Source organism: Zonotrichia albicollis, chromosome 7 (assembly GCF_047830755.1).
Source record: "Zonotrichia albicollis isolate bZonAlb1 chromosome 7, bZonAlb1.hap1, whole genome shotgun sequence".
In the NCBI taxonomy this organism is placed as follows: domain Eukaryota; kingdom Metazoa; phylum Chordata; class Aves; order Passeriformes; family Passerellidae; genus Zonotrichia; species Zonotrichia albicollis.
Genome location: NC_133825.1, coordinates 10,549,293 through 10,574,494, shown reverse-complemented (window position 1 = coordinate 10,574,494; position 25,202 = coordinate 10,549,293). Strand labels below are relative to the sequence as shown.

Genomic DNA, 25,202 nt, shown 5'->3' with positions numbered 1-25,202 from the left:
TCTCTGATTGTCTCTTGAGCAGAGCAGCCAGGGGTGCCCAGGGCTGTCCTACAGAGCAGGGTCCTGCAGCCCAGGGCGCTGTGCTGGGGCAGGGACTCTGCTGCCTGCCAGGGACAGCTCTCAGCCGGTCCGGGAGCTGCTCCCAGCACGGGGGGACAAGATCTGGGTGGGAGGAGAGACAGCTGGTAAGGCTTGGAAATGTTCTCCTTTGGTGGTAAGGATGCTGCATTGTTCAGGACTGCTCCCAGCAGGGCATTTGACTGTAGAACATTTCCAACTCGATTATACAGGGAGCATAGTGAGGCAAGGGCTGCAGAAAAGGGAAAATCCTGCTTTTTTTAATTGACTGCTGTGGGATGGAAATTGCACATAGATATTCATCACTCAGCTGAGGTTGGAAAATAAATTCTCTGCAATCTGAATAAACCAGGCAGCAACAGCAATCACCACAGGACCCCATAGAGGCAGTATCAGTGTCGCTTTTCCAGCCTCCTCAGGGTTATGATGTTGCCATCAGAGCCTGCAGAGTCAGAGCTGCCCCTGGGCAGTGCCAGAGCTGGGAGGGGTCTGCAGGGCAGAGCTGAGCCCCCAGGGCTGGGCTGGGCTCTGGCAGCACTGGCAGGGCCCAGCCCTGGGCACAGGGAAGCAGCTGCTGGCAGGGACAGCTCCAGGCAGCAGAGCCCTGGGAAGACAGTGGGGGGAAAGTGCCCCCAAGCTGTGCTGGGATATTTCAAGTCCTCTCCAAACCCAACTATTCCATGATTAATTTTTTTACAGATTCAAATGTCAAGGCACAGCAAATGTCCAACAGCAGCTCCATCAGGCACTTCCTCCTGCTGGCATTGGCAGACACACGGCAGCTGCAGCTCCTGCACTTCTGCCTCTTGCTGGGCATCTCCCTGGCTGCCCTCCTGGGCAACGGCCTCATCATCAGCGCCGTAGCCTGTGGCCGCCACCTGCACACGCCCATGTTCTTCTTCCTGCTCAACCTGGCCCTCAGCGACCTGGGCTCCATCTGCACCACTGTCCCCAAAGCCATGCACAATTCCCTCTGGAACACCAGGAATATCTCCTACACAGGATGTGCTGCTCAGCTCTTTTTTTTGGTCTTCTTTATCGCAGCACAGCTTTCCCTCCTGACCATCATGTCCTACGACCGCTACGTGTCCATCTGCAAACCCCTGCACTACGGGACCCTCCTGGGCAGCAGAGCTTGTGCCCACATGGCAGCAGCTGCCTGGGCCTGTGCCTTTCTCCATTCAGTGCTCCACACGGCCAATACATTTTCCCTTCCCCTGTGCCATGGCAATGCCCTGGGCCAGTTCTTCTGTGAAATCCCCCAGATCCTCAAACTCTCCTGCTCCAAATCCTACCTGAGGGAACTTGGGCTTCTTGCTGTTGGTGCCTGTTTTGTTTTTGGCTGTTCTCTGTTCATTGTTTTCTCCTATGTGCAAATCTTCAGGGCTGTGCTAAGGATCCCCTCTGAGCAGGGACGGCGCAAAGCCTTTTCCACCTGCCTCCCTCACCTTTCCGTGCTCTCCCTGTTCCTCAGCACTGCCACAGTTTCCTACCTGAAGCCTCCCTCCATCTCCTCCCCATCCTTGGATCTGGCACTATCAGTTCTGTACTCGGTGGTGCCTCCAGCCTTGAACCCCCTCATCTACAGCCTGAGGAACCAGGAGCTCAAGGCTGAAGTGTGGACACTGATGACTGGATGGTTTCAGAAACATTAAACTGCTGGCCAGTGTTTGCAAATCACTTATAATAAAAGTAATATTTGATACTTCTTCTTGGCTTCATTATAGACTTCCTTTACTTTTGTTTTACTTTTTCTTATTGTCACAAAGAAAGGTCATTGTTTGTGCAATTGATCATTTTGTTTCTCTCCACCTTCCCTGTAGCCACAGATTGTGTCAATGAGGGGCTGCACTCTTGGTGCCTTTGAATGAAATTATGACCTCTCCCAACAAAGTTTTCTACAGAAAACTGCAGAACATTTCTGCCCTTTTGTTGCCTTCTCTGGAGCTGGAGCAGCAATGTCTGTGTGCAGAGCTGAGGCAGATCAGTGCTGTCCCAGCAGCTGTGCCCAGCAGCAGCAGCACTTGGTGTTGCCAGCGCTGCTGCCGTGGCCCTGCCCCACTGCCCTGGTGGCCCTGGTGTTGCTGTAGGGCCTGAGTGCTCTCGGGGCCGGGCACAGCCCTGGGGGTGGCAGTGCCGGGGCTGCAGCAGGGACAGGCCATGGGCACTGCTGGGGCAGTGCTGACGCCTCAGCCCAGGGCCTGGGGGCTCCAGGCTCCTTGCCCAGGCTCTCTCAAGAACACACCCAGGCCAATGCTCAGCACAGAAAACCCGCATGAGCAGCCTCTAGCAGTGGGTATGGGGAGATAAACATCAGTGAGCACAAATGGCATCTACCCCTGGGGCCAGCAAGGACTCGGGGACACCAGAGAAACCACTCAGCTTTGTCCTGGCCTCTGCAGTTAGCCAAAAAGTTTGTTCCCATCAGCTGGGAGTTTCCTGTCCCACTGCAGATGCTGTTGCTCAGAGCCAGGGCTGTGGGGCTCCCTGTTCTGGGCAATGAGGAGGAGCTGCAGAGGCTCTGCAGGACTGACAGGATGGGCTTTGGGCCTGGCAGGAGAACCTGAGGGACCTGGGCTGCTGGAGCTTCTGAAGAGGAGGCCCAGAGCTCATTGTGCAACTGCTGCAAGGGTGATTTGAGAGAATCCCAGAATCAGCAAGGTTGGAAAAGTCCTTTGAGATCAAGTCCAACCTGTGCCCTGACACTGTCTTGTCTCTCCTGAGCCTCCTCTTCTCCAGGATAAACAACCCCATCTCCCTCAGCTGCTCCTCACAGCACTTGTGTTCCAGACCCCTCAGCAGCCTTGTTGCCTTTCTCTGGACATGCTCCAGCCCCTCCAAGTCCTTCCTAAATTGAGGGCCCAGAACTGGACACAGCACTTGAGGTGCTGCCCAACAAGTGCTGAGCACAGGGGAAGAATCCCTGCCCTGCTCCTGCTGGCCACACCATTCCTGATGTAGGCCAGGAGCCATTGGCCTTCTTGGTCACCTGGGCACACTGCTGGCTCATGTCCAGCCTGCTGTCCATCAGTGCCCCCAGGTCCCTTTCTGCCTGGCTGCTGTCCAGCCACTCTGTCCCCAGCCTGTAGAGCTGCAGGGGTGTCACCCTGGTTTGTTAAGATTTTCTAAGCCTTCTGATGTTGACATTCTTGTATGGAACTTTCTCACACACTTTCTGGAAATAACTCATTGTTTTGCATTCCTTTATGGAGGAGACAAGAGTTAATGGACTGTTGGTTTGACCAGTGTCATTGGAGAGGTGTCACTGTCACCCTTCAATCCGTTGTCACTTTTGGAAAACTGTAAATGTTGGAGTCAGAAAATACACTTCCCCTTTTTTCCTTCACCTTGAGAACAACGATGTGAGCTTGCGTTCTTTCATGTCCTGTGGTGACATCTGGTGACTGCCGGAGTGTACTGCAGCCTAGGCTGAGACACAGAGTCCAGATTGCCGGTGAGGTTTTATTGTCACCCCTCTTTGGTGCTTTTCCTGCTGTTCTTGGGGTAATGGCAACCTCTGTGGGTTTCAAGGAGGATTCCCTCATTTTGGATCTCTGGAGGGGGGTCCTGGAGTGGAAACAGGTTTCTGTTTCCTGGGATGATTTTGAGAGATTGATTCTGTGGGCCCGAGAGCGAGGGCTCTTTTTGGACCCTGCAAAGGCATTCTCCAGGAAGGCGCGGTCTCTCATGGGTGTCCGCCTCATGGAGGCTCTCTTTGATGATTGCACCGTAGACATGGGATCGCTGCTGGTGCAGTGGAAAAAGTGTGAGGAGCTTTGGCAGGAGTCTGGTTCTTGTACCCCTCAGAGTTCCCAGGGGAACCCTTCCGTCTTGGACGTGGATGAGGGGAAGTTTGAGTTTCTGTGCGAAATGGAGTCCCCCTCCCTGCTCCGGGACAGTGTGCTGGTGGGTGGTGATTGTTCCCTCAGGTTGGATTGGGCTCCTGAGCAGCTGGTCCTGAGTCTGAAGGGCAGAGCTCCGTGGGCTTCTGGGGGCTCTGTGGATCCAGCAGGCCATCCTTGCCCCACCCTGCCCCGCCCTGCGTGGGCGGCAGGGCAGCGTCATGCTGCCCTCTCTTTGTGCCTTCCCAGCACTTGAGGGTCAGTCTCTGCCTCGGATTGAGTCTGATTCGGGGAGGAGTCTTTGTCCGAACTGCAGGGTTTCCACATGTTCCCCCTGAGCGTAGCAGGGGCAGGTTCAACTGCCTCCGAGTCAGGCTCCTCAGCAGGGAGAGCGACTTCGCCCATCTCTGGTCCTGCACAGCCTGCTGGGCATGCGCAGTCGGTGGAAGCAGCCGGGGGCAGGGCATCGGTCAGTATTCTGTCTGGCCTCGCTCCGGTGGGCAGGCAGTTCACCCCTCTCCAGTCGGACTCTCATAGGGGCTGTGCCGGGCTCCCTTGTGCCTGTTGCAGTGACGCAGCTCGTCCCGGCCCGCACCGGGTTTGCAGGCCATGCTGGCACCTGTGCCCGCCAAGGCACCCCCTGCTGGGGCAGCAGCACGACAGGGTGCTGAGGTATTTACCTTTAGCGCGAATGCCGATGCAGCCGGTGGGAGGCAGGTGGGTTCCTGGGGCTGTGGCGCCTCCTCGTCGAATTTGTGGACACTTCCCTCGTGCCAGGTGACTGTGTGTCTGAGGGACTCCGTGCATTTCTGGCGAGAAGCCAAAACTAAGTCCAATGAGATGTCTGAGCCTGCCTCCTCACGGCATCCGCAGGGTAACGGAGTGGGGTCCTCTGGCTCTGCCGGTGCTGGGGGGGGGGGCAGGGGCAAGTGGTGTTGAGTTAGCTCCCAGTCGATCATCTACTCTTGTCGCTGTGGGGCCCAAGGACTGGGACACAGCAGGTGCTGTGACTTTGCCATGGGGTTCCCAGGCTTTCCCTGTGCTCAGGGGTGTTACTCATAACACCCATCAACCTCTTTTGTATAAGCTGGAGAAGGAAGTCCATGATGCAGTTGCTTAGCATGGTTTGGGGTCTCTTGAGGTTATGCAGACTCTCCAGAGGGTTGCTATGGACATGCTGACGCCTCATGACCTCCATCGTGTGGTGCGCTCTCTTTTCTGCCCTGTGCAGTTTGATGTTTTTGAGACCAAGTGGGCTCATTTGGCGGCCCACACGGTGGTGCAGAATGCTACACTGGCACTGCAGGACTCCAGGCGGGGGGTTGTCACTGCTGTTGGGCACGGGACTTTATGAAAATGCTCAGGGGCAGAATGGATTCGATCCCCTTGTGCTTGACCAGTGCCACACACTGGGCATGGCAGCGATTGTTCAGACCTGGAAATGGCTGCTCTGAGGTCGCCGTTTGTGACCATTGTCCAGGGGGTTGATTTGATGAGTCTTTCATGGCATTTGCGGTAAGTCTGACTGCATATGTGGAGAGGCAGGTGCCTGATCCTGTGGCAAAGACGATTGTGATTGCAAACCTTGCGAGGTGTAATTGCAATGATGCTTGTAGGAAGGTCATAGTGGCTGTGCCTGGTTTTCCTACTGTCTCCCGGATGGCAGAGGCCTGTGCGGACATCATCCCCTCAGGTTGGAAGTTGGCTGCCATGGTTGCCACTGTGCAGCCAGTTTGGGCGGCACTGCAGGGCAGGCAGCCACAGCAGGGGACTGCGCAGGCTGGCAAGAAGCAGGGGAAGAAAGCACAGAATGTTAAATTCCCCATGCTCTTGTGTGGTCAGTGTGGTAGGCCGAATCACATGTCCAATGTCTACAAGGCGACTGTTCATGTTAATGGCCAGGCTTTACTGGGCTTGGGAAACATGAAGCGGAGCACGCAGAACGGATGTGCCCAGACACAAATTTCTCTCCAGATCCAGGAGCCAATGGAGGTCAACTTTGCCGGCTTGCAGCCAGCACCCGCGGATCAGCAGGTGTGGATGTCTGCACCGCAGCAATAGTTGTCTTAGAATCTTGTAAAATACGCAAGGTTCCCCTGGATGCCGTTGATCCCTTGGGTGGGGGCATGAGTGCTCTCTTGATGGGGAGGTCCAGTGCCACCCTTCAGGGCATCATTGTCCCCTGGGGCTCATTGATGCAGATTTCACAGGGCAGATTTGTGCCATGGTCCCCACACCTACCTCCTCCTGTCACAATCCCAAAAGGGACACGGCTTGCTCAACTTGTGCCTTTTAAGTCCTCTGTTTGCAGGACAGTTGACCGGTTGCGTGGAGCTGGGGGCTTTGGATCCACTGGGCTGCCTCAAGTTCGCTGGACTGCTGTCCTGACCAAGGACCGTCCCGAGATGCTGTGTACCCTGTCCGTTCCTGGTGCGACACCATCGGAAATCCACCTCCGCGGGCTTCTCGACAGCGGTGCTGACGTCACTGTTCTCTCCCTTGCCACCTGGCCCTCGGAGTGGCCCCTGGATCCGGTGGGGACATCTGTCGCGGGCCTGGGAGGGACGGCGCAATGTTACGTGGCCCAGCAGCCCGTGCTGGTCACGAACTCAGAGGGACAGATGGCCTGGGTTAGACCTCATGTTACTTCCACTCCTGCCAACCTCTGGGGGAGGGATGTTCTGTCTGCCTCGGGGGTGCGTATCGGGACGGATTTTTAATGGGGGCCACTGCAGTGAAGGGCGCAGAGTGTCCTACGCTTCCTATACGGTGGCTGGTGGACAAACCCATTTGGGAGAAGCAGTGGTCCCTCCCTGATGATAAATTAGTTGCCCTTCGGAATTTGGTGCAGGAGCAGTTGGACCAGGGTCATCTGGAGCCTTCTAACCGTCCTTGGAACACTCCTGTCTTCTGTATCAGAAAGAAATCTGGGAAATGGAGGTGGTTGCAAGACCTCCGGAAGGTCAATGCCGTGATGGAAAGCATGGGAACATTGCAGGCGGGCATGCCATTGCCTACCATGCTTCCTGCAGGCTGGCCGGTCCTCATTGTGGATCTGAAGGATTGTTTCTTTTCGGTTCCTTTGCATCCCGATGATAGACCGAAGTTTGCCTTCTCGGTGCCAGCGATTAATGAGGCTGAGCCTGCACAGAGATATCAAAGGAGGACATTGCCTCAGGGCATGCGTAATTCTCCTGCCATATGCCAATGGTATGTGGCCCGTGCCTTGTCTTGAGTTGGCAAGCAGTTTCCTGATGCGCATCTGTATCATTATATGGATGTCATTTTGGTGGCCGCATCCACCCAGGATGAGCTGCTGAGGATTCAGCCTCGGTTGCTCGATGCTTTGCATGCCCATGGACTGCAGGTGGCTCCAGAAAAGGTCCAACAGAAACCACCTTGGAAGTACTTGGGGGTCAAGATTCTGGAATGGACAATCTGTCACCAGGAGGTGCAATTTGTGCATTCTGTGAAGACACTGAATGATGCTCAGAAATTGGTAGATGTCATCACTTGGTTACGTCCGTATTTGGGATTAGCCAATGCACAGCTGTCTCCTCTGTATGATTTGTTGAAAGGAGACTCTGATCTAAAGTTGCCTCGCACACTGATCCCTGAGGCGTGTAAGGCATTGGAGGTGGTTCAGCAAGCTGTTTCGGCTTGTCAGGCTTATCACATTGATCCCTCCGTGTATGTCACTGTGTTCATCACCACCCCAGATTTGCATCCCACAGGTATCATTGGTCAATGGAGTGACAAATGGTCTGATTCCTTGCACGTTCTGGAATGGGTTTTCCTGTCCCATCAGCCGCAGAAGACGGCAACTACATTGTTTGAGCTAATTGCTCGCTTGATAATCAAATGCTGACAACGGTGTTTGCAATTGATGGGTGCGGATCCTGCAGAGATCATACTCCCGGTACAACGGAAGGATTTTGACTGGAGCTTTGCAAACAGTGTGTCCCTGCAGAGTGCTCTGGAAAATTTTTCAGGGCAGATCACTTATCATCTGCCCAGCCATAGGCTGTTGCATATGGTGAAATCCACACAGATTTCTTTGCGGCCCAAGAATAGTCAGGAACCCGTGCAAGGACCCACCGTCTTCACTGACCGTTCAGGGAGAACGGGAAAGGCCATTGTCACCTGGAGGGATGGATCTGAGTGGCAGGTTCTGGAAGGCCATGAGGATGGGTCAGCCCAATTGGTTGAACTGAGGGCTGCTGTCATGGCATTTGAGAAATTTTCCCAGGAACCTTTCAACTTGGTCACGGATTCCGCCTATGTGGCTGACATCGCACAGCGGTTGGGTCGCACATTCAGTTTTGAAGGAGGTCAGTAATCCTGCCTTGTTTCATTTACTGAAGACCTTGTGGTGTGCCATTCAGGCCCGAGTTCATCCATTTTATGTTCTGCATGTGAGGAGTCACACCCATTTGCCAGTTTTTATAGTAGAAGGTAATGCGAGGGCTGACAAGTTGGCTAACCCAGCGTGGGTAGCGCCTCAGCCTGATACACTCGCGCAGTCCAAGGCATCCTGTGCGTTTTTCCACCAGAATGCACATACCCTGCAGAAGCAGTTTCAGCTGACGCCAACTGAGGCTCGTGACATTGTCGAGTCATGTGATGACTGCCATGCACTTGCTCCACCTCTGCCGGCAGGGGTAAACCCCAGAGGTCTTAGGGCCTTGGAGCTTTGGCAGACCGATGTCACCCAGGTTGCCGAGTTTGGCCAGCTCAAGTATGTGCATGTCACTGTGGACACGTTCTCCTCTGCGATGTGGGCTTCGGCTCACACTGGGGAGAAGGCCTGTGATGTCCTTGCCCACTGGAGGCAGGCCTTTGCTGTTCTGGGCATACCTTCTGCTGTGAAAACCGACAATGCTCCTGCTCACGCATCGCAAAAGGTGCGGCAGTTCCTGCAGTTGTGGGGTGTCTTGCACAAGTTTGGTATCCCTCATTCTCCAACTGGTAAAGCTCTTGTAGAATGCGCTCATGGTACTCTGAAGCAGGTTCTACAAAAACGGGGAATGCAGGGTGAAACCCCGCACAGTCGGTTGGCAAAAGCTTTGTGCACAATCAGTCATCTCACTGTGCCACAGAACTCAAATAATCCTGTCATTTTGAATCACCATCTCTTGTTGCAGGCTGCAGATGACGCACATCGGTTCGGGTGTGGAATTTAGTCAACAAACAGTGGGAAGGTCCCTATGACCTATGGTGTTCAGTCTGGGCCTCCCCAGCTGCCCTTGGTGCCATTTTTTTCTTCTCATGCTTATATCCTCTATGAAGAAAAGCTCCAGAATCTCACCCTTCCATGCCTCCCAGGCTACTCCTGTTCTGTCCTCAGTCTCTGCCCCACTGACCCCAGGGCTATCAGCTTCTACATCCTGGTTATGTGATGAGGCCTCCATCCTGGAAGATTTTGTGTCCTCTCCAAAGTCTGTGAAAATGGAAAAATAGTGATCAAAGTTATTTTCTCCCAAATCTTGCAGTGACGGAAGAAAGGTCAATATCTTTAAACTGAATGAGGGTGGATTTACATTTGTAAGAAGGAGGAAATATTTTACAATTATAAGAATGGCACAAAACTGCAACAGTTATTCCAGAGAAGTGGATTTCCCATCACAGGAATTCCCATTCTAGGAGCAGGAACTTTGTGCAGCCTGACCCAGTGAAACCCTCTCATCCTCAGGGACAGAATTCCTCTTCTGTGGGTTCTCTGATGTGCTGGGAGCCCTCACAAGGCTTCTGGCCAGAATTTCTGCTGAGGGCAGCCAGGCTGCAGCAGGGGCAGTGGCCTCACAGCCATCACCATGGCAGCCCTGTCCCCTGGGCCTGGCTCTCCCCTTTCCTCTGCCCCTGCCTTGGCTCTGCTGCCATGAAGAGTTTTGTCAATACTATCTTGTCCCCAGGGTGCTGGGGCCAATGGCTTCCCAGTCAGGCTCCTGGAGCAGAAGTGGCTTTTCAGAGCCCAGCCAGGAATGAGCCCTGAGGCAGCAGCTCTGCAGTGGTGCCCACCAGGCCGGGCTGCCAAGGGAGGCTTCTGGCCACGGCCTGCAAGCAGCTGCTGCTGCCAAGGTGCCTTTGGTGCCTCAGGCTCTCCCTGGCACAGCTCCCAGCACGGCACTCTGCCCTTGTGCCCGAGGCCTTCCCTGTGCTGGGGCTGGCCTGGGGCTTTTCCTGCAGCGGGACCTGCCCTGCTCATGGCACAGGAAAGGCAGTTCCTGCTGGAGCAGGAGGCTCTGCCTGCAATTGGCTCCAACAACTCCAGCGAGGCCCTGCTGACTTCAAAATTGCTGGCTAGAGCACTATATTCTAATAATTGTTATAGCTCCTGAACTGTGGAGGAAATAACTCTGGTTAAGTTCTTTCTTCTAATCATGATTAGAATCAATCAGAGTAATATTTATATAAATCTATTGGGTATTCCATCATTAATTCTGTGGGACAAATCGGGTTAAAGGTTCAATTCCATCTGTCCAATCCTTTACACCTTTGACAAAGTCTGGGGCTGGGATTGGATCCAGCCACTCCCAGTCTCCTCTCTTTGAAAAAATTTGAGAAGTCTAGGGGTCCTGCAGGGGTTTGAGGATCCATGGTGGCTGTTCAGTGTCATTTCTCCACCTCATGACTTAGCAGGAGTTTTTCCAATAAAGAAATAAAGATTTTTCCTGAAGCTCCCACTGTACACATGACAGGAACCCCTGTGAGTGTCTGGGACATCCCAGTTCTTTGGCAGCCTGGGGACTCCTGAGATGTCACAAAGGAGCCCCCGTGAGTGTCTGTGACAGATCGGTGCCTTTGCAGCTCAAGGTGCCCTGGGATGTCACCGAGGGTTGTGGGGTAACGGGAGCCGAACACGGGGAAGGGGGACGAGCAGGGCTTTTCTTCAGTTCCCCAGACGAGGAGAGTGTTGTGAGCACTCTGTTCGCCCAAAATGCCACGGTCGCTAATTTTGTCTCCCCGGAATTTACTGCTTCTTCTAATTTTGCCAAAACGGCTGCCCAAAGTCGTGGCTGTTTTGCAAGTTCTGGGGAAATTTCAGGGAACTTAGAGAAGACCCACCTAGTTAAGAATTTTAATTCTTGCTTGGGGGCCTTCTGGCCACCTCCAAGCAGTAAACCCTTAACAATATAGTAAACCTCCTTCTGGGATTTTCCCAAACTAGCACCCATAGTGCCTTTCTAGCACAGGAACTGCTGATACTAGAAAGGGGGAAAATTCCTCTGATGGTACAACCCCCCGCCTGAAAACAACAGAAACTGAAACAACAAGCCACTTTCCACCAGCCCCTGCTCCCCCTACTGTCCCCAAGTCTGGGGCGTCAGTAAAAGGAAAATAAAATTCAAGGAAAGAGGGTGGGAGGGTGGGTCCCCAAGGCAGGGCATGCACTCCCAGGGAAATTTTAAAAAGGCAAGGGGGAAAGTCGGAAAGGTCCCCAAAGCAGGGCCCGACCTTACCAATCCGGTGGAAGCAGCAAATGATGAATCAGGTGGAGGAATCCGTCTCCGGAATCGTCCTCTCTGGATGCGAGGATTCCCGATCCCGATCCCGTGGGAGTGCCGCTCCTAAAACGGAGCCTGCTCCCACCTGGGGTAGTGCGGCGTCCACTGGAACAAAAAAGTCCACTCCGAGGGGTCTGTTTCGTGGTCAGCTATCCACTATTCCAGCCTCAACGTTGGTCGCCAACACTGGCGCGCGGGCATACACGGCCCTGGATCTGGCTAGCTGGTGAGGGGCGAAGGCCGGTGCCCCTGCGCATCTGAAGCCAGCCCCCCTCGGTGTCTTGGCCTCAGGCTGAGCTGGGTGATAGCTCAGAGCGGCGCGGTGTGAGACGAATTAGGAGGCGACCACTTGCTGGGGGTAAACTGTTGGTTTATTACAGAAGCACCCACGAGGAGGGGAACCACCCAGCAAATGGCCCCGAACAGGGGGCAGGAGAGGGTTTTAAGGGAAAAGGGGGTAAAAAGGCAGGGAAACCCGGCTAACCAATAGTAATACATATTTGGAGGTGCAAAACATAATTGATATACCAAAGTAACCAACTGTTATGAAGCATAGGAGGGGCTCCAGGGCTACAGCCAACCATAACTCCCAGAGAAAAGAAAATTCTCGAAACCTGGGAGGAGAAGGGGGTGATTGACTGGGCCCAGGGAGGAGACAACTTTCACTTATAAGGGAAACCAGGGGAGGAGCAATTACATATCGGCAACTAAGAACAGTGAGGTTTCCATAGCAACCTAACTGACAGGGTAGAAGCGGCAGGAACTAACAGGGAAGGAAGAAACCATTTAATACAGAAAATGGGGGAGCAAACTCACAAACTTAAGAACACACTACAGCAACCATGGAATGGCTGTGACTGCCTCTGACCACAGGGCTCTTTAACATCCCGAGAAAGGCCTGGGAGATCTCCATGGGGCCCCTGTCTCTGCCTGTGGCATTCCAGCTCTGGAACAGTCTGGAGGCTCTTGGAAAGTCCCCATGGAACCTCTCTGAGGGCCTGTGACAAATCTGATCCTTAGCAGGCAACCATCACCAGCCCCCTGTTGTTCTGTTCAGTTTCCACAGCAACCATTACCAGGACCCTGTTGCTATGGTCAGTTTCCATGGCAGCCATCAGCAGCCCACTGTTGCTATGGTTGGTTCCCATAGCAACCATCCCCAGCCCCCTGTTGCTGTGCTCAGTCCCTCAGCAGCTCCATGGAGACCCCATGCCAGGGGTGGTTGCCAGGGAAACCAGCTCAGGCCTGCAGCCAGATCCCGTTGCCATGGCAACCATTGGCAGTCCCATCCCCAGGCTCATGGGATCCCAGAACCACAGAACTGGCTGAGCTGGGAGAGACCCATCAGGATCCTCCAGTCCAACTGCTGGCCCTGCACAGGACACCCCAACAATGCCAGCCTGGGCCTGGCAGCGCTGTCCAAACGCTGCTGCAGCTCAGAGAGCCCTGGAGCTGGGACCCTTCCCTGGGGAGCCTGGGCAGGGCCCCAGCAGCCTCTGGGCAAAAACCTTTTCCTGACATCCAACCTCAGCCTGCCCCGACTCAGCTGCAGCCGTTCCCTCCACTCGTGTCCCTGGGCACCAGAGGGAAGAGGTTCCCACAGCCCCAGCCAGGGACCCGCTCCCAAGGCTGTTGCCATGGCCACCAGGGCTGGGACCAGCTGGGATGCTCGGTTTCCATGGGCGGGGGTTCAGGGATGGGATTCCCCAATTTCCTGCTCCTGCTAAAACCGCACTGCCCTCGCTGCCCTTCTGCCTCCCATGGAAAGCACAAAAGGCAAAGATCCCGGGCTGGGATAAGAACAATTTATTTGGAACAGCAACAAGATAAGGAACAAACAGAAACAGAAATAGTATTGATAACAGAAGGGATAAGAAAAACTGTTTACAGGGAAAACTAATATATCAACAACAGGCTCTTCCTGGCCATGCATTTCCCCTGCCTGGAAAGGACACCCTTCTCCTCAGAGGGAGAGAGAGAGAGTCCCTTTCCTGCCCCTGGCAATGACCTGAGGTGGGAGTAAATGTAATGACATGGCCATGGCCAGACTCTCATGTTCTTCCATCCCACATCATGTCTTTGGCAAGGGCAGGTAAAGGGACAGGTGTCTTCCCAGATGGATGACAGGGAAAACGGATGACCAGGGCTCTTCCCAGTGTGGGCCCTCCTATGGGGGATGAAGCTGGAGTGGTGCTGGGATGAAGCTGTTCCTGCATTTGTGGCATTTGCAGGGTGTTTTGCGGAGAAAAGAAGAAACCTCACAACTTGTAAAAGTTGTAAAGCCCGGTATGCTTTATTACGACGTGCGCCGGACGCAAGACTCTCCAAAAGGGCATGCGTACCTTTGAAGATTTCAGACGTCTTTTTATCTCTCTTCTAAATGCATATGCATACAGTTTCACAATAAGTTCATACATATTCATCTTGCATGACACTTAGCACTAATTCTTCTTTATCGGAGGAATTCTTAGGTCAGGGGCAGATTGACCTCGTGGTTTTTCTGTTTTTCTTTCTCTGTCTCCTTGCTGTCTCTGGAACGCGGCCTCTCCTTCAGCTTTAGCTCCACAGACCCTTCACCTCTCCCAGACACTTCACCTAGTTCAGGATGGATCCTTACTCTGTCTCATTCCCCCCTTTCCTAGGAAATAAGTAAATTCTTTTACTTAAGGAAAATTTCTACGACAATAAGTGTCTTTTAATGTTTCACTATGTACGTTTGATAAAGAGGTTAGTACAGCTATTCGTTGTAGTATTCTCTAGTTCTAAATTAACAATGTAATGGATAATCTTAAGCTTATTTCAACTAATATTAGTAAAACTAGAATAGGGTGGCACAACTTATCAAAGATTCTATTTGCAGCTGGTGATCACTCAAAGATCACATCTCACCAGTGATTATCCGTATTTTATTCTTTGTAGAACTCTGGTTATTTCTTTCGTATCATGTTGGACAGTAATTAAGGTTTTCTTTCTACTTTCTCGGATTTCTTTTAAGACTTCTAATAGGTCTTGGTGCTTAATTAATTGTTTTACCAATGTAAGGTTCGCCCCGATAGGGGTAGGTGGTAGTCTGTGATACATTGTGTAATTGGCTGTAATCAGCTGGTGGGATGTTACTGGTACTAAATACGAAAAATCACACCCAATAATCTTAACAAAATTACAAATACAGAGATTAGAATGGTTTCTACTAGACAGAATAACATCATTGCTATCAATTTGTACAGCAGCACAAGCAGTTCTCAAACATACACCCTTTTCTAGTATATACGAGCACAGTTTTCTGGTCAGTGACTGGATGAATTTCAAAGTGGCAAATACTCTGTTCAGTGTCTAAACACATCATGGGCATTAACAGTATTGCTTTCACAAATGAAACTCATTTGTTCTCTAGTAATGCAGGATTCTAAGTTTACTATCTGCCACTTTTCATTCATCTTTTCGTGCCTACACTCTATGTTCTGAAGGATAGAGTGTTGTTTCTTCATGGTTTAATCTTAGGGCAATGATGGGATGGATAACATAAACAGTGGCGTCACATATGGTAAGCACAAAGGCAGGGGCCACATTAGAAACAGGATCATAGGTCTCTGGTTTCTTCATACTTCTTTACTTTGGCAGTACTTTTGAAATCTGTCACTGGCTAGTTCTTAATGCTAATAGAGATTACTATAAAGGCTGCTTCAATTTTGTTAGGCTACCTGCTGCAGCAGCCAGTTTATTTATTAGTATTTCTGAATCAATTCCATTTAAAACTCTTAATCTTGTCTCTAATATGCCAGTTAGATGTTTGTTATGGGGAATAGGAACTGTTTTCTGTCTATGATCATCCCTCCCTGCCAGAGGGATGTGCTGGGCTCATACTACAAATTCAGACACACTTCACAAGTGTATCTGACAGAGGTTTAGGTCATACTTGAGATAGATGTTTGTTCTGAAATATAGAGACTTCAGGGAATCTAACTTCTCCCTCTCCCTCCAAAGCACCTGATTTCTCAGATGTGTGGCAAGCAGGAATGTCTCTCCTGGTCACTCACTTTGTCCTTAGCTAAGATTAAGCTGTGGACTGTGTTCAGGGCAGAAGATAATGGAGGGGAAATCTTGAGAGAAGAGCTTAAATTCATTGCAGTGCCTCAGAAGAAACTGGGATCAGGTTTCTGCTGTTTGAAACACTCAGCACAAAAGTGATGCTCAAAATCTTACAGCTTGCTGCTGAGCTCTGAGGGGGTCTCTCTCTCTACTTCTTTTAAGCAGAATCCAACTACCTCAGACTGGGACAATCACTGATCTAAATCTCAGTAGGAAAAGGGATAGCTATAAATAAGGAAAATCACTTTCTTTGCTTGGGTTAGTTTACTACTTGCAGTTCAGCACTCTTTACTAGCCATTGCTTGGGGGTTCAGCTAACTAGCTTGGAAAATGACTTAAGGAAACTGATTTTTTGGTGCTTTTGTTCAGTCACATTCTTTACTACGTTAGGTCTAAGTTTGGAGTTTGGGTAGAGTCTGAACTAGTATGGGGTGTATAAGGCCTCGCTGTGGTAAAAAGTGCAGTGTCTACTTTGAATTCAAATGAAAGTCTGACAGTAACTTGAGCTCAAAGGCAGGTCACTTCTACAGGCTGTATCAGGGTGAAATTACACCAACAGTCTGATTCACTTAGGTCATCACAGACTTCCTGGTGTTCATATACACCAGGGGAGGTTCAGACACTAATTACATTTGGTCTCTCATAAGCTATCTTATTGATGACTAAGCACTTTACTTTGATTTCTTCTCTTCAGATTCTTTGAAGTGTTCACAGCTCTTGTTCTTGCTATTCTTACTCTTCACATACTTGATTCTCGTGGATTACTACAGTAGATATGTTTAATATAAACCTTCTTTATTTCAGAAGGTTTTCTTATGGATCCAGTATACTGATTAAATGTCAGGGACTAAGGCCATTCAGCATTGCTTTGGGTAGAGGTACTCTCTAGTTCTAAAACTTCAGTTATAATTCTATACAAAACAATTTTGTACACTAAAGTATGAGCTACTCTCGATCGCAATATACTCATTTTGCTCGAATAAGTTTTAGTCTCAGTTCATTGTCTCTTGGTGTCACTCTTGAAGGGGCTTCTGGGCCTTCTTCACTCGAGAGTGATGGATCCAGGCATTCTGCTCTTTGATTTTGATTGCAGTGAAGGTGGTGAGAGGTATTTGCAGTGGTCTCTCCCACTGTGGTTCCGAAGTCTTCTCGGTAAGAGACTTAACATATACATCAACCCCAGGCTATCTAACTCTCTGCTCCGAGTTCCAGCTACAAGTTTCTCAATTACTCTGAGCTGTTTGCTTAATGCCACCATGTAAGTGGACATTTTGGACATTCCTCTTGTATTCTATGGTCTTCTATAAGGCATTCTAAAAGGATTCAGCATTCCTTTAGCTCAAAAGGTTTAGTTTGAATTTGCAATAGTGCTAGTGGAAGAGCTTCTTGCCCTAGTCTTATGATTTGCTGCTTAATCAAATGATTCATTCTCTCTCTCTGGCCGCTGGATTGGGGGCAGTATGGGGTGTGAAGTTCCTAATCTATGCTCAGATGGCTACTAATCTGTTGCACTATTTTGGAAATGAAAGGTGATTCTTTATCTGAGGATATTGTGGCTGGAACTCTGAAGCGTGGTATTATTTCTTGTAAAAATGATCTGGTCACCTCTTGAGCTTTGACAGTTCTGGTGGGGAATGTTTCTGGCCACTCTGAACATGTATCTATTAATACTAGTAAATACTGATACCCCCCTTTCCTTGGGAGTTCTGAAAAGTTGATTTGCCACTGCTGTACAGGTCCATGGCCTCTCCCAGTCTGACCGAGTTTTGGCTCGGGGGTATTTTGAGGTTAGTTTGGAGGCAAGGATTACATTATCAGCTCACTTGAGTGATAGTGGCATATAGATTCTTGACAATGATACAACAGTCCTTTCAATTAGATGTGTGTTCTAGAAAGCCTGTGGGAATTACTACTTCAAAGTCAACACTTCATTCTAGTGCACTCTGTATCACTGGCAGCCTTGGTCATTTTGAGAAAGGAGCTACACTCTATAAAAGGCTTTAAGTAATTAGGCCCTAGTGTGTTTTCTAGTGCCCTTCCTTCACTAGTAACTACGAAAATGGGAAGGGATTACTAGCTCTCTTTCAATGGTAGCCCACCCCTTGCAGTTGTACATCTCTTTTGATTAGTATTATTGTATTATGGCTTACCTTCGAGGAAAATCTGTACTTCACTCTTTGCTGCTTTCTTTGCCTCTCTATCTGCTAGCTCATTTCTTTCTTCTAATTTTAAGCTCACTCTCTGGTGTGCCTTAAATATGCTTTTTCAGGTAGCTGAACTGCTTCCAGCAGCTGGATTGTCTCTTGTTTCCCTGTGAGGTCTGCAGTCTCTTCTCTTTCTAGATGGCTCTATGTGCATGCACAACTCTGAATGCCTTTTGCTGTTTCTAAGGCATGGGTCCATGCATTTATCTCAGCATCCTGTGCAGAGGTACCTGTTGGTAAGGGTCTAGACTCTATTACTTCTCTGCAGGTAGTCACTGTGAACTTTGCAATGTCGCTTTCTTGTCAGTGAACCAGGTCTCTGCATCGTCTGGAGGAGTGTCTTTTAGATCTGGGCGGCTGGAGTAGGTAGCGTCAGTGGTCTCTAGGCAATCATGGTGTACTGTTTCTCCTTGATTTTACTGAGAAAAGAAGCTGGGTTGACAATATTAGTCACCACTATCTCTCCATCATCTTGCTCTACTATGATGGCCTGGTATTTCAGAAACTTCTCTGGTGAAAACCAGTGGCCACTCTTTACTTCTAGTACTGCGGACACTGTGTGGGACACTAGCACAGTCGTTTTTGTCCCAGGGTAAACTTGTGTGCCTCTTGAATGTTCAGCACAACTGCTGCTACAGCTCTGAGGCAACTTGGCCATCTTTCGGCTGTTGCATCTAGTTGCTTAGAGAAGTAAGCAACTGCCCTCCGGTATGGACCTAAGTCTTGAGCTAATATTCCCAGGGCAATTCTCTGCGTGGAAAAATAGAAAGAATGTTTTACTTACATCTGGAAGTTTCAAAGCTGGAGCCGACATGAGGGGACTCTCTAGCCAGTGAAAGGCCTGTGTGGCGTCTCTTGTCTGTTGGAGATCTCAGTTCCCATTGGCAACAAGAGCATAGAGGGGTCTGGTGAACAGTCCATAATTATGAACCTACAGCTGGCACTACTCTGCCATGCTTAAGAAGGTTTGGAGTTCTTTCGTTGTTTGTCTGGGGTTCAGGGTTTGGCAGAGGGCTTCCCTGCCTTAAAGTCTGCTGCTCAGCACTCACTTCTTATTCTAGGTAGATTACCTTCTGTTTCACTACGTGTGCCTCTTTCTTTGAGACTCTGCGTCCTTGGAGTCTTAGGAAATTCAAAAGGCTTACCGTCTAGGCTTCTCTTGCTTCCCTCGTCTGAGTGGCTACTAGAAGATCATCTATGTACTGCAACAGCTTCTTTTCCTCTTGTGGAGCTTCTTGGGACTCTGGGTCTTTGCAAGCTGTTCTCTAATCAGAGTGGAGAATTTTGAAGCTTTCAGGCACATGGACTATGTGAGCTTGTGTTTGAATGCAAAAATGTTCTGGCTGGCTTCGTGGATAGGGAGGCAAAAGAAGGCATCTCTTAGGCCTAAAACAGTGAACCAGGTTAGCTCAGGTGTTAAACAAGTTTAGTAAGGTCTATGGATTTGCTACTACAGGGTACAAATTCTGTGTTATTGACAGCCCTTAATCTAGTACTACCAGTTATTGGACTGATTCCTTCTTTACTTTCTTTTTGAGGGTACTACTCAGTTCTCACTGGTTGTGTTCTTTCATTAAGCTTGATGGGGGAGCATCTCATGGGGGAGCATCTTTCACTCTCCCTGGTGCAGCAGAGGCTCATACTCTTGAAAACACTTATTTACTTATTCTAATATCTCCTTACTAATGTCTTTCTTAATTTCAGTGTCTGTTAATATTAAGCTTAACATTTTTATATTATTTGCCTCCAGAGTAACCTTTCTCACTTGAGAATGTTTAGCAAATTGAGCGAATTGTACAAAAGCTTTTAGGTACACATAGTACACATGTTACTTTAAAGGTTTGCAAAAGTATGCCTTCTCAGACTGGCCAGTTGTTCATTCCTCACACTACAACATAAACATTCTCTACAGGTACTAAAGCTTTATTTAAAACTGAACACATGACTCTTGTGCTGACAAAAATTCTTCCCTTTTGGGAAGGTTACCTTTACCCCTCTTCCCTTACCTTGGGAGGAAGCCTTTACAAATCATATGTACTCATTTTGCGAACAGTGATTGCTTCGCATTTCAGTGTGATAATCCTTGCCTGATTTCATATGTTGCTATCTTATGCTGCTTTCTCTTTGCCTTGTTTTCCTTTTCAAGGGCCAAGACCAGAGAGCGGTCTGATCTCACAGTCTCTTTGTCATTCTGGGTGATTTTTTAAAACAAAAGACATTTCAGCATACAAAAAATATCTCATTTATCTTCTTATTATAAAACAGTACTAACAGCAATGAAGCACTATAAATAGTTTTATTTTCTGAGCTGCTCTTACTGGCAACCTCTTCCCAGCGAGCCCCTCCCAAAAGGGGCTAATTTAGGAACCTGTTTGCTCTGGTCAGTTCTCATTATTTATTTTTCCTTGCCTTATCTCGCTTCCATCTGAACTTTTTTACAGATCTTCACAGTAGTTTCTCAGTTTTCTTCTTATACACACAGCTCCAGGTGGCAGGTATCAGATGTGATTCTCACACACAAGCTCTAAGACCTTAGGTTCTGAATCCGCTTGACTAGAAACCTTTAATTTACACTCGGGGCGTGTACCTTGACACTTATTGGAACAGCAAAACAGCAATACCAGTGTTTCTCATAAACACCGCACTGCAATAATACTTGCACATCTAGCTTTTGCCCACAGGCCATTCTCGTGTTCCGTGGGGAGACAGGGCAGCCAGAGCTGCCCCTGTGCCCAGGGCACAGCCACTGTCACCTCATACAGCTTGCTAGCTTCTTGATGTACTAAAGGCTCCCTGAAATTGCTCACAAAGGCAGGCTATTCTGTTTGTTACAGAGAACTTTAAATCCCTACAGCAGATTGTTTCTAGTAAAGACTTACTGCAGTACCAACTGAAGTCTCATAAATCTCATAAGTCTCATTAACTAATTCATCTCATTCACCTCTTCTATATAAACTCTGTTTTACAAAATATCAGTCTTTTCTAGTTCTCTTCTTGCACAATCTAATTAAGCACTGTGTCTACTTACACTTGTTTTGCTGCTTTGCAAAAAGGCTGTGCTAGTCACAGCTGAAACTCTGATATGCTCACAGACACACACTCTCACTCCCCCCCCCTCTCCCTTATCTCAAATTCACTAGAGCCAAGGCTTGAATTACTATGAGGGGGAGAATTCTTGGAATTCCTTTAACTCGCTTTATCGAAGTTAAACATAAATCACCGTACTATAGTTCTCTTATGTAAAATGCTACTCTTGTTGCAACAAAATCTTAAAATCTCCACAAACACCACTATACAATCTGAGAATCAAATTACTACAATGCAGTGGAAGAAAATCACCACACAAAATCACTGGGAAAAGGCATATTTCTCAAAGTGCTCACTTTTCCCAACACAACACGGCACACCATAATTCGGCATTTACTCAAATCAATTTTTCTTGGACACAATCAAAATAACAGCACACAGTCTAGAGATCAAGTCTAAACATCTAAGGCAAAGGAACTCTCTGAGCTCATACTCACGGTTAAAATGTACCAAATCTACACAAATCACTACATTCAAACACGATAAATACTATCACTGACATTCCTCTACTCGCTTCTCCGCAGGGCACTTCTCTCCCTGCCTCCGCAGCCTGCTGCAACCGGCGCCTCTGGCCTCACTCGGCTGCTTCAAACACGGGGAGTACTGACTCCCCCCGCACTGTAGGACACTGTAGATTTACTCTCTTTTATACACCATACACTTATCACCTGCACGATCACAAACACAGTGCACTGGCTACACACATTAACTATACAGCAACACAGTGTCCGGACATCACACACACACAAACAAAACACACACGGGCTCACCAGTTCTGCTCTATCAGAACTATGAATCCCCAATACACACATACACGGGTTCACCTGGCTTACCCCCAAAGCCGCTAGCGGTCTGCTCTATCAGAACGACGAAGCCCGTCTCTAATACAGCTACTCTATCAGCTGAACCCCGTCTCTAATACAGCTGCTCTATCAGCTGAACTCCATCTCTAATACAGCTGCTCTATCAGCTGAACCCATGAACCCAGACGTCTCTGGGTGATTTAGTCCCTTTCTCTCCTTCCTCCCCCTTGGGGCCCCATAGTACATACTATCTTTCTCCGCAGGCCAGCGGGTCGTTGTCTGTCCTCGCAGGTGGCAAGTTGAGACAAGCGGAGCCCCACCAGGAAAAAAAAATCCTGGGGCGCGCCTTGGAGGTCCGTCCATCCCCCCTGCCCCCGCGGGGACAGAGAACTCCTGGCTTGGCTCGCCAAAATGTTTTGTGGAGAAAAGAAGAAACCTCACAACTTGTAAAAGTTGTAAAGCCCGGTATGCTTTATTACGACGCGCGCCGGACGCAAGACTCCCCAAAAGGGCATGCGTACCCCTGAAGATTTCAGACCTCCTTTTATCTCCCTTCTAAATGCATATGCATACAGTTTCACAATAAGTTCATACCTATTCATCTTGCATGACACTTAGCACTAATTCTTCTTTATCAGAGGAATTCTTAGGTCGGGGGCAGATTGACCTCGTGGTTTTTCTGTTTTTCTTTCTCTGTCTCCTTGCTGTCTCTGGAACGCGGCCTCTCTTTCAGCTTTAGCTCCACAGACCCTTCACCTCTCCCAGACACTTCACCTAGTTCAGGATGGATCCTTACTCTGTCTCAAGGGCTTCTCTTACCGGTGCCTCCATTGATGTCTGCTCAAGGCAGAGCTGCAGGTGAAGCTCTTCCCACACTGGGAACACTCGAAGGGCCTCTCCCCAGTGTGGATGCACCGGTGGGTGATGAGGTGGGACTTTTGCTTGAAGCCCTTCCCACAGTCAGGGCAGGGGAAGGGCCTCTCCTCTCTGTGAATCCGCTCATGCAGGAGGAGATTGGAGCTGGTCTGAAACCTCTTCCCACATGTGGGACACTGGTAGGGCCTCTCCCCAGTGTGGATGCGTTGGTGGGTAACGAGGGCGGAGCTGCAGCTGAAGCCCTTCCCACATTCCCCACACTCGTAGGGCCATTCCCCAGTGTGGATGCGCCGGTGGGTAATGAGGGTGGAGTTGTGCTTGAAGCCCTTCCCACAGTCAGGGCAGCGGAAGGGCCTCTCCTCTGTGTGAATCTGCTCATGTAGACGGAGATTGGAGCTGCTCTGAAATCTCTTCCCACATGTGGGGCACTGGTAGGGCCTCTCCCCAGTGTGGATGCACCGGTGGGTGATGAGGTGGGACTTTTGCTTGAAGCCCTTTCCACAGTCAGGGCAGGGGAAGGGCCTCTCCTCTCTGTGAATCCGCTCATGCAGGAGGAGATTGGAGCTGGTCTGAAACCTCTTCCCACATGTGGGACACTGGTAGGGCCTCTCCCCAGTGTGGATGCGTTGGTGGGTGATGAGGGCGGATCTGCGGCTGAAGCCCTTCCCACATTCCCCACACTCATAGGACCTCTCCCCAGTGTGGATGCGTTCGTGGCGGATCAGGGTGCTGCTCTGTCTGAAGCTCTTCCCACACTCCAAGCCCTTGGGGGGCTTCTCCTTATCAGGAAGCTGCTCATGGGCCACCAGCTCGGAACTCTGGCTGAAGCTCTGTCCACCTTCCTGGCTCAGGGACGGTCTTTCTTCCTCAGAGCACCCTGGGCTGGGTTTGGAGCCCCTCCTCATGTGGGATGTCTGAGGATTTTCTTCCCTGTTGGATTCCTGTGCACTAGAATCACTCAAAACGGCCTCTTTCACAAGGTTCTGCCATTCAGATTTTTCCTCCCTGGTCTCCATCCTCAGTTCCTTCCCTGGGGAAGGAAGGACAAGGAAAGGATGGGATTTGCCTCCGTGCCACAGGGAAGGGGAAGGAGATCCCACCAGTGCATCCCCGGCAGGATGGTGTTGGCAGCGGGATTGTCCTGCATCTGTGGGCTGTGCTGGGCTGGGAGATGGAGCAGGAGAGACGGGGAAATAGGGACTGACTTCCTCCTCACCTGCCTGGTTATCCCAGGGATCCTTCGTCTTCCTCGCAGCCTCCTCCTCCATCCAGTCAAGATCTGGGAGTGGGAAATCCTGTTCTGGGAAGAAAACAAAGGGTGCGCACATTTTCTTTTGTACTGGTTTGAAGGCAAACCTGGGGGAGAGTGTGCGTCAGAATACAATTTAATAAGAAAGTGAAGACCAAGGCAATGATACAGAAACCCTGCCTTAAACTCACAGAGTCGGGATATAACCTGACACCCTGTTGGTCAGGGTGGTGGCTGTTGGAGTGATCAACGTGATTCTGTCGAAGCAGTGATCCCGTAGAAGGGTCTGGTCTTCCTCTGGAGGTCCAGTGGAGATTATGGAGCTCTTGTCCTCTGGCAATCCAGCAGGCACGCTGCTCCTGGTGTTGCAAGGCTCAGCTTATATCCAGGCAGGAACGCTTGGTTCCTCCCCCTGGGCGGAGCATCCCACAATGGGATGATGGAATTTTATCAGTTCTGCAGTGACACTCAATGGCCCATTAGCAGAAGATATCTCCCCTGGAGGGCATTATCAGGGCTGAGTCATGCAAGAGATAAAGAACCCTGCCCCACCTGTTTATAGCAGTTGATGAAGATGGGGATTGAAAACATGCATTTGGTTACATCTTGCATGGCAACCTGAAACAGTGGGGTAATCCCTGCTCAGGGGGTGAACACCACCCCCCTTACCCAAACTGGCTCAGCTATAAAACCCCCACACACAGGGGACAATGTCACACTTGCCCTGCTCCAGGGGAGGTCTCTGTCCCTTGTCACTCATCTTTTCTCTTTCTTTCCATCTCTCTACCTCACATTTACTGTTCAAGAAAATCCATTTTGCATTTGGTATCGTTAGCACCTTAATTGGGGCAGAGGAATCTCTCTAACAATTTGCATAACCAGACTGTGACATTATTTTTGCACAGTGTGTTTAGGTGCTGTTCTCTGACCCCAAGTGCCTTTGACAACATCATGGCTCCCTCCACTGACGAGGTTGTGGTTCTCTGGGAAGAACTCTTGGAAACTTGGGCACAGTCCCTCCTTCCTCCTGGGGAGCTTATGGAGCTTATAGAAATTTTATTTCTTTATGGGAGAAATGATGAGGAAAAGGGCTTTTATGAGTGGCCAGTGTAAAGAAAATAATTTGCTGTCTTTCCTTATAAAGTTGTTAAAATCACTGGAGGAAATGGAGCAAATGTTACCAGTGAGACTGACAAGGTTCAGTCAACCCATGGTGAGGAACGCAAGGCGGCTAAAAGTCCCTGAAGAAGCCCAGCTCAAGTTGATAAATTTCTGAATAAGTCCTGAATTGCCAGGTTGGGGACTTTACCAAATGTGAGAATCATTTTTCTCTTTATCCCTGTCACCTTTGTGACTGCTACACAGAGATTTCCATTCCTTTTAATAGTCTGTATTGGGCCAAATTTCCACTTTCCTTTTATCGGAACCTGCCAGCAGCTAAACTGGAGATGTGCAGGAAGCAATGAATA

At 49.7% G+C, this 25,202-nt stretch overlaps 1 protein-coding gene across 1 annotated transcript in view; it reads right to left on the bottom strand.

Annotated features, from left to right (window-relative positions):
- Positions 1–23,752, bottom strand: part of LOC102070273 (uncharacterized) — a 255,480-nt gene extending 231,728 nt beyond the window's left edge. Inside the window, exons 1-3 of the mRNA XM_074544293.1 lie at positions 23,690–23,752; positions 22,465–23,275; positions 11,631–11,634 (exon numbers count right to left, since the gene is read on the bottom strand). Of these exons, the coding sequence (XP_074400394.1) occupies positions 11,631–11,634; positions 22,465–23,275; positions 23,690–23,752 (878 nt within the window). The remainder of the gene's footprint in view (positions 1–11,630; positions 11,635–22,464; positions 23,276–23,689) is intronic.
- Positions 23,753–25,202: the final 1,450 nt, after the last annotated feature.